Raw genomic sequence first — 8,997 nt, 5'->3', positions numbered from 1 at the left:
TCTTTTTTTTTTTATAAAAACGCGATTTTTAATTAAAGCAGGTGTGATTCCACATCAAGAAAAACTTGCGAATGATACCGCACTTCCAAAGAATCAGAATTTATTCAAAAGAAAAACATTTTATTTTTATTAATCGATGTCAAATAGATAAATATATTTTTCTCTTTCATCTTCTGTTCACTGATATGCATGTGCAATGCATTTTCCCCACCCCCTCGTAAATCAAACTAGCAAACGAAATCATCATGCCACTCCTTTGAGTTTAACGACCTAAAAGAGAATAAAGATCTAAAATCTTCAAGGTCGCGGAAGAAATGACGTTTCTCTGGGTAAACGGAGGAAAAAATTCTCCCCTTTGTCACATTTTCCTCTACTCACCTTCAAGGATGAATCCAATTTCCACTTTTTTTTCCATATCGTTTTAGTTCAAAATGGCGGGAGAAACGAGCGGAACTTTTCCCCGGATTATCTGGATACCGCATAAATGGTTCTCTACTGTATGCATAAAAAAAGAGTTGCAGATTTAGCTCTTCGCAATTAAGTCTTGCTAAAGTCATAGGCACATGATTTTTTGAAATTGGTTGCATACTTCCGTTTCTACTTAGACATCCTTGAAAAAAAAATTTTAATATACGAAGACTAAGCGAATAATGGATATCACGTTGCTAGTTTACAAGTTTGTTGCCAACCGTGGTAAAAAACGAATTGAAATCTATAAAAACAGAAAGATACAATATCAATTATAACAATCGAGAGTACGAGTTTCCCCACTCCTGTATGGACGTCACTCGATATCGTCATGTGACGTCATCGCATTCAACTTCACACGAAGATTCCTACGAATCCCAGTGTAAGGGGGCGGGTGAAGTAGGAGTGTTAAAGAGGGGTAACGTTGAAGAGGAGGGGAAAATAAAGCACGTGCAGCTACGCCTCAGGCAGATGGTAGTTCGATAAGAGGGGATAGAATTCACCCTGAAAGAAAAACAAAACTTCCGCAATCGCGGAAAAATTAAGTAATTTTGAGTTTGGCCGTCGATTGCAGTAAAATTCGGGAGTTTTTTTAATCAATTCCGGAGGGCGGGAGAATAACTAAAAATTCGGGAGACTCCCGCAAAATGCGGGAGAGTTGGCACGTCTGCAATAGCTAAACCTTTTCTAAAGGCATTATGAATAACATGTAAATTACATGTGCCCACATTTATTAATCCATACTTCCTAATCTCTGTAACTTCGTTGTCGAATAGTTGAAAAACACATTTATTAACATTCGGCCCATCAGACACAAGCATCACTATATGCTCTAAATCTTTTTCACAAGAATTTAGAATTGATTTTATTGCATTAAAAATGTTGAGAGCAGTTGTATGACCCAACAGTTCTAAACCCAAGTATCTCTCGGATATACCACCATCACAAGAGCACCAATATTGAATGTGCACATCAAGTTGTTTCAAGTTTTGCTCATTGAGGGTCTCATCAAACATTAATGAGTAATAACGTTTTTCTCTCTTGAATTCGTTGGTGATTTGCTTCAAAAAGTAAGGACCAGGTCCATGTGATATAGAATAAGACACTTTGGTGGAACATAAGGTCATACCAGTGCACAAATTTGAGTCTGGGAAGACAGGTGAAAATATTTCTTTTATAGTATCCTGCGATAAAAAGGAATAGTTGTTCATTTTGTCTTCAGAAGTAAGAGTCCATACTTTTTTTGATTCAGTAGAGCTGGATCCTGGCTCCAAACAAACACTATTGCCAGCAGCAATTACGAGACGCTTTTGATCCTTTTTCTCATTAAAAGTCTTTCTAGTGCCTGAATACTGCAAAAGCTGAATTTTGCCACTATTACTGATGTTTACAGTAGCCAGACAAATAGTACAGTAGGCAGAATATTCATCTTTACCTTTTTGGCACCAGTCTTTAACTTTACCATTATTTTTATCTTCTAAATCAAGTCAATCATCACGAAATCGTGTCAAATGATTTGGCATCTTTTACTTGTACTTATAAATTAAACAGATTAAACGCAATAAATATAAAAACAAATTAATCAAACATAATAAAATAAAAACTTAAATAATCTAATTGAAAATCTAATTGAAATCTAATTGAAAGTTAACATTTTGAAGCAAAATAATAACATAATAATTTAGTTTGCCATCTACTCAGAAAAAAAAGTCATAGAAAGTAGTATAAGCTTAGAAAGCACTAAAACTAATTTTCTGTATAGTCAATGACAACACTCACTACTTCCAAAGGGTAATTTAAAATGGGTGATGAAGGTCCAATCAGCTAACAAGTTATATTCACTCCTCTATATGAACCAATGGAGGTTGACAGAAAAACTCCCCCAAAGAGAGGGGGAGACAAAATTAGTTAGGGCAAATTCCTGTTACTTCCATAGAAGAAAATAAAACAGGTGAATAGAAAAAAAAACTGACCTTGAGGTGTCTTAGGATAGAATGATCTTTGGATAGAATGAGTGACCCATGGATATTGAGGAGAGATACAGCAGATAAGGAAAGAAAGAGTTTGACAGACAACTGCAATTTCCACAAAACCCCCCTGACTTTTTTAGTGACATTGATAAATAATACTCTATGATACATTCCATTCATGCTACTACTGATTCTCTGTTATTTCAACCTTTCTTGACAAAAGGGGAGTTGTTCCACAAATCTCCCCAGGCCCTAACAATAGGAGTTCACACACTAACTTAGTCATTGTACCTTGAAACGTTTGTTAAACAACTACAAGAGATAGGGAGGGGGGAGAACACTATTTATGTGTTCACTTACCCATTGTCATTAAGCAGTATTAAGGACAAGTGAATTTCAAAATGATCATGACTATCTGGAGAAAGAAAAATCTAGAAAATTGTCTTCTATAGTAAAAAAAAAAAAATATTAGAGGGAAAAAATATAGGCCAATTTTGAAACATATAGGAAATAAAGGAAAAATAGGAGGCTTTCTTAGCTTTTTATAAAAACATAGGAAAAATAGGAAATATAGGAGGACTTCTACCCCTGATAAATCGATGCATCGCGAAATATCGATTTAATGCATATATCGGCAGGCCGATATCATGACTTTCGTTTTAGGAGATGTATCATAAATCTGATTTCAGCCGCTAATACTGACTTTTGCTTTAGTCGATGCATCAGAAATTTGATATAAGCTGCCGAGAGTGACTCTCGTTCTAGCAATGCCTCAGATTTAGGCCGTCATATAAGACAACACTCGCGGTTCAACGATATCGCTATAATATCGCCTTCGTCGCGGCGGCTGTCACCGCGCTGACGAAGACTATTTTGATTTCGTCCAGCTGCAGAGCTGTTGATAGTTCTAGTTACGAAGACGATGTTAGTTTCGTGATGCTGAATAACGAAAAGGAAATTGAATCAAAACTCCCGGTTTCGTGCGAGGATCGGCGTTGAAACTGAACTCTATACTGTTTCTTTATGCACCATTTTTGTCTTTGGAAGTTTACTTTTATGAAGATTATTTTCAGCTGAACTTACGCTATTTTGTGATCGCTGTGCACTTTATTTCGTCGGGATTTAACGTTTCTTGTAAATTATTTTCAGTGAGATTTTTGCTACTTAGCAATTGTTTCATTGTGCATAATTTCATCACTTTTTTTTTGTCGGGATTTCACGATTCTTGTTAATTATTTTTAGTAGACCTACTGTTACTTTTATCATTGCGCAATCGCTGTTATCTTAAATTGGGCCCAGTCCCCTAAAAACCAGACTATCCTGGATCCCTAGTTGTCTATAGTAACATTTAAGTTTATCCTCTTTTCGAGCTCCTTCTCCTAATCAGTAAATTCAAAAGAAGAATAATGATCATCTTGGAAGATAGCAAACTTCAATTATCCACATTGAACACAAACCACAAATTTAATACGATTTCAAGCTCTCCCTAATTATTTTCATATTCAACTACTTAACTGGCTTACTTTGGTAATGCAGATTGGCATTATTAATTTTTAGAAGTGTAGGAAATAGAAAAATTTTTTAACTTTTTATACACATTTGAATGAATTTTAAACTCTATTAGAAGTTCCAAGATAAATCTTTAAAACAGCTTGCACTTTCTACTTCAAGTGGCTGACAAATTTTGATTTAAAATTTATGTTGGTGAAAATATATTACAGAGGAAAAGATAGGTATTCAATGTGTGTCTGTCCTAAAGTACAGCAGTCTCATTTATCTTTGGAATTATTTAAGTAAATCAAAAACTTTTTTCACATAATTATGGAAATTCTTTATCCAAGAAAAATTTCATAAAAAATAATTTTAAAATAGCTATTTATTCATTTTTAAATTAATAATTTAAGAAAAGATTTTGAATTACGAGACATAAAAATTTTCACCCAATCTTAAATTGTGTTATAGTTAATGGTAAAATCTAAAACTTGAACAGCATTGGTTAAATGGTTCCTTAAGAAATTAAATTTTCTTTTCTTTCTTTTTTTTATTTTATTGTTCGGAAAATCAATAAAAATGCAGCTGAAATTGCGGATTTTGTGATTTAAAATTACAAAGTTTAAAATGATGTAAAAATTTGTTTACCTTATAATTTAAACATTTTTTAGATTTTAAAATCAATTATATAAAATAATAAATGGTTTTAATAGGGTGGTAAATTTTATATTTGGATTTGGTTTTATATTAATATTTGGACAAATAAGTTATATAATTAAGAGTAAAAATGTTTAGATTCATTAAAAGAGCAAGAGATAGAGCAAAATAAGCAAAACAGTAAAATTAACAATAAGGGAAACAAGCTATTAACTGCTCTTGTGACCATTATTAGAACCATAATATCCAGATTATAGCTACCTTTTATATTTTGAGGGACAAGAACTGAAATTCATCAACAAAATAAAAAGAAATGCTCATTCAAGTTCTGTTTTCGTGCCTGATTTCATAACGTAAAATATTGTCTACATAAGTTAATTAGTATATTTGACCAATACAGCATTCACTAAAGTATCTACAAGACTAGGTTTGGTTGGCCAGGCAACACTGTATCACTTAAGATGAATTCCTCAAGCTATTAAGATTGCAAATTGAATGTGAAAATCCAGTTATTAGATAAAAAGTAATAAAAGTGCTTGTTTTTTCATTTGGCACACTACATTAAAATTTTTAAAGGAAAAAAAAATAACCTAAGTATTTTGCACATTAAACCTCATTTTACCTTAGCAAATGAAACTGCACTAACGGTGAAGGTATTTGCAAACCATCTCGCCAAAGACCTAGTAGGGATTGCCATGTTTCAATCAACTGAGTTCCAGATGTTTGTTGAATATATGCCAGAAAAAACTGGAGAGTATTAACTTCAATTCCAATTTTATTCTATAAAAAAGCAATCAAAATTTTCATTACAAAATATATAATTATACATGCTTACATAGTTTATATTAAAACTATTTCCTTTTAAAACATAACTATTTTTTGATGCAAATTTAAATACTTCAAAAAATTTCAAAGCCAAAGATACACTTTGTTTTATTATACACTCAAAATTCTTTGCATGAATACAAATCACCATCACTAGAAATGCAATATTTATCACATTTCAATATCTTTTGAACAAAAGTTATGCTTATAAAACATACAAACTTGCATATAAAAAACTGCAGTTGTGAAGAATCCTGAAATCAAACATGTTAAAGCAGAATAATAATGCATAAGGACCTGTACAGCACACAAAGTCACAGCAATAGTGCAAATACGTAAAGTTCAGAAAAAAAGTTAAAAAAATTCTTCAAGTGATAACAAACATGTTTTTGGAACATCACGATTGAAATGCTATAAAATAGTGCTTACAGAAACATTTCTGTGTCATTCCCTTTGAAATATTTAAAAAAAAATTTGCTAAAACTTTTTTAAGCTCTTTTTGCACATGTGAAAGATGTAACCTTGGCATCCTGTGTTTATGGGTATGGGTACATTTTGTAGTTGAAAGTCGTTGAAGTTGTGGTGTGGAAATTATTCTTCAGTTGTAAAAAATATTGTACTTCTATCAATAAGTATTATTTATTTTACCTTATAAATATCCTTGATGCATCAATCATGGCTAATTCTAATTTCTTTGAAATAAATATTATTATCTTAGTAAAATCTTAGTATGATCTTAGTTAATTATCTTATGAATCAAAGTTATTCCAGAAATTTTAAAATATTACAGCCGAAAGTATATTTTTAGAAATACTTTTTGTCTCTGAATGCAATGCTAATACTTTTTTCCCCTCTTGCATTTGTTAGGTTAAGTATAACGTGATTAAATAATAATACAAAAAAAATTATGTTAAATTTTAAGAGTGAAAGAAAATTAAATTTTTACTTCTCTTTGTATTTCAATTTCGACAACAACAACAAAAAATGACCGTAATCAGAAAAGAACATAAAACAAATAGTTCAAACATAGTTTAATAATTAAAAAAACTATCTGTTTTAACTCAGAGTTGTAACATGAGCTTTCTTATATTCAAATCCAAATTCATGGACCTATCGTCAGTGATTCTAATGTTCTTTTTAAACGTAATAGCATCAGTAAGTCAATATTATTCTTCAATCTGTTCCCGTCTTTAGGTAAATGGGGAAAAGATTTATTTCTAATCCCTTTGTTTTATGTTAAGTAATTTATTCTGATTTGTAACAATTATTGCAGGCAATGACACTTTTAAAATAAGTAAAAAAATTTATTTTATGGATTTTGTGTGATATCTACTGTTATTTCCTCTATATCTAATAAAAATGATTACCTGATACTTCTGCTGTGTTTGTTACTTACTTAATTTATTTATGTAATTTTGTTGGTTTAGATTAATTTTGAAGTATTAAATAAATAATTTTGATTTATGTTTTCATTAAGTAGGGTTATAATCAGGGTTTGTTGATTTAAATCAATTGATTTTTCTAAGAAACTACTGATTATTCAATTCAAATCTACAAAGCATTTTAATACAAGATTGTTTAAAATTTTCATTGATATTCGAAGTGCTAAATTTATTGTTGTGTTAATTGCTGTTGATAAATTTAATTCGTAAACGTTCATCTGTATTAAAGTAATGAATTACAGCACTTCTAAACTGAGATTTTTAAAATCTCAAAATTCTTTTGTATTTTTTAAAATGCAAATTTAGAAGAAAGCAAAAATTTAATGCAGTTTTTACATATATTTATATGTGTATATTTATATGTGTAGCTATTGAATATGGATCGTATCGCATCATGGTTAGGACGATTTTACCAAATCCTAATTTCAAAACATAATCTTCAAAACTGCAAATTTAAAATTACAATTTTTATATCTTGAAGTATTTACTATATTAAAAAGAAATTTTCCTCATATAGAATAAAAAAGCTGTGTAAAAGAAATGCAGATTGTCATTTTTATTGTGTATTTATTTATTCATAATTTTTTCTTTTGGAATTGATGGAGTAATTTTGGGCTGAAAGATTTGACAACCTGTGTTAAGGTAGCGCACAAGACAGCATATTTATATCATTGCTTTAAAAATTAAACAAAGAATGTGAAGCTAATATTATGATTTGTTCAGTTTAGCCAGTTTTTCAGTAGTGAATAATGATACTTTTCTATTACATTTCCAATAAATTTGAATCAAGCATTTGTTTTCATTATATATGTAACTATGAAACATTTTTTAGATGCAATGATATAGCTTCAAATTTATTGTTATTATTTACTTTTAAAAATATTTCAATTAAATTTATAAATTTTTTTACTTCATAATTATATAAATTTATTAAGTCCTTAAATGCCTAAGAAAAAAAAAAAAGAAAAAAATGGGTGGTATTATTTTTGAAGAAAATTTTTTTATAACTGTGATCAAAAATTAGATTTCTGCAAGCAACTCAATTGTAAGGCTAAAACTCTGAAAAACGACATTATGATTCTGATAAAATTATTGGCGCCATGTATTCCAAACTATAACTATTCTTTAATTTTAGGAGATATAAATCCAAATTTGCCAAAATATCACTATGTTGAGAAAATCAGCTCTATATAACTGTTTTTGCAATTTCATTAACAGTTTGCTTTTATGCAACCATCAAATAATACCATGATCTTTTAAGCATAAGGATTGTAAATTAATACATAAAAATTTAGTTATAATATCAGACTTATACAAAGATGTTATTTTTCTCTTTGAGTGAATGTTATATTAATTTACAAAAGTAAAACATTTTGTAAACATTTAGTATGACGCTAAAATCTATAAGAATTTTTACGGTTAATTTAATGAATATGAGGTGTAAAAAAGATCTTACTTTCTGTGATACTGAGGGCGGTTGCTTCAAAACATTTCTAACAGTTTGTACAATGGACTCTAGGGGTAAAACTTTGATAGCTGCAACAAGTTCCACAAGCAAAAGTTGATCACTGGACCAAGTAGGAATAACCTGAAAAATATTTTTCTGGTGAAGACAGGTTTTAATTTTTTTTTCCATTAAAAGTAACCAATCATACAAAGTGTAGTAAGATGTTTTGCCATTATAATAATTTTTCGTAATTTTCTTCATTAATCTCACTTTTCTTTTATTCTTTTTTGTCTTTATTGCATATATATATATAGGGGAGAGACGGGTAACCCCGCCCACTTAAGGAGTATTGCTTATATTTCTGTATAATATTGAGTAATAATCAATATTTTTGTATGTTTCTATTGTCTTACCATCTAATTAAATAATGCAAAGAGAATAAACCAAAAAAATAATAGTTTAACTTAAAAAAATAGAAATTCAAAAAAACACGTTTTTCAGCTCTTTTCAAAATGTGTCGGGTACAGAACAGGCCCAGGTACAAAAATTATGTTTTTTGACTGTTTTTTCAGGTGTAAATGAAAGTGACCAATGTATTGAAAATAGATAAACCTCATTTATCATTTTTATCGCAAAATTATTTTATTTATTACATATTTATATACTTTTAGTGAATTCTATCATTTAATAACAACAA

At 29.8% G+C, this 8,997-nt stretch overlaps 1 protein-coding gene across 2 annotated transcripts in view; it reads right to left on the bottom strand.

Annotated features, from left to right (window-relative positions):
* Window positions 1-8,997, bottom strand: part of LOC107446030 (protein DOP1A) — a 95,494-nt gene that overhangs the window by 32,189 nt on the left and 54,308 nt on the right. For both annotated transcript variants that reach the window (XM_043047375.2, XM_043047374.2), the window contains exons 18-19: window positions 8,310-8,441; window positions 5,209-5,366 (exon numbers count right to left, since the gene is read on the bottom strand). In XM_043047375.2, the coding sequence (XP_042903309.1) occupies window positions 5,209-5,366; window positions 8,310-8,441 (290 nt within the window). The remainder of the gene's footprint in view (window positions 1-5,208; window positions 5,367-8,309; window positions 8,442-8,997) is intronic.

Source organism: Parasteatoda tepidariorum, chromosome X2 (genome assembly GCF_043381705.1).
Source record: "Parasteatoda tepidariorum isolate YZ-2023 chromosome X2, CAS_Ptep_4.0, whole genome shotgun sequence".
NCBI classification, from domain to species: domain Eukaryota; kingdom Metazoa; phylum Arthropoda; class Arachnida; order Araneae; family Theridiidae; genus Parasteatoda; species Parasteatoda tepidariorum.
The sequence above is the reverse complement of the archived record's forward strand: the minus strand, read 5'-3'. Positions and strand labels throughout refer to the sequence as shown.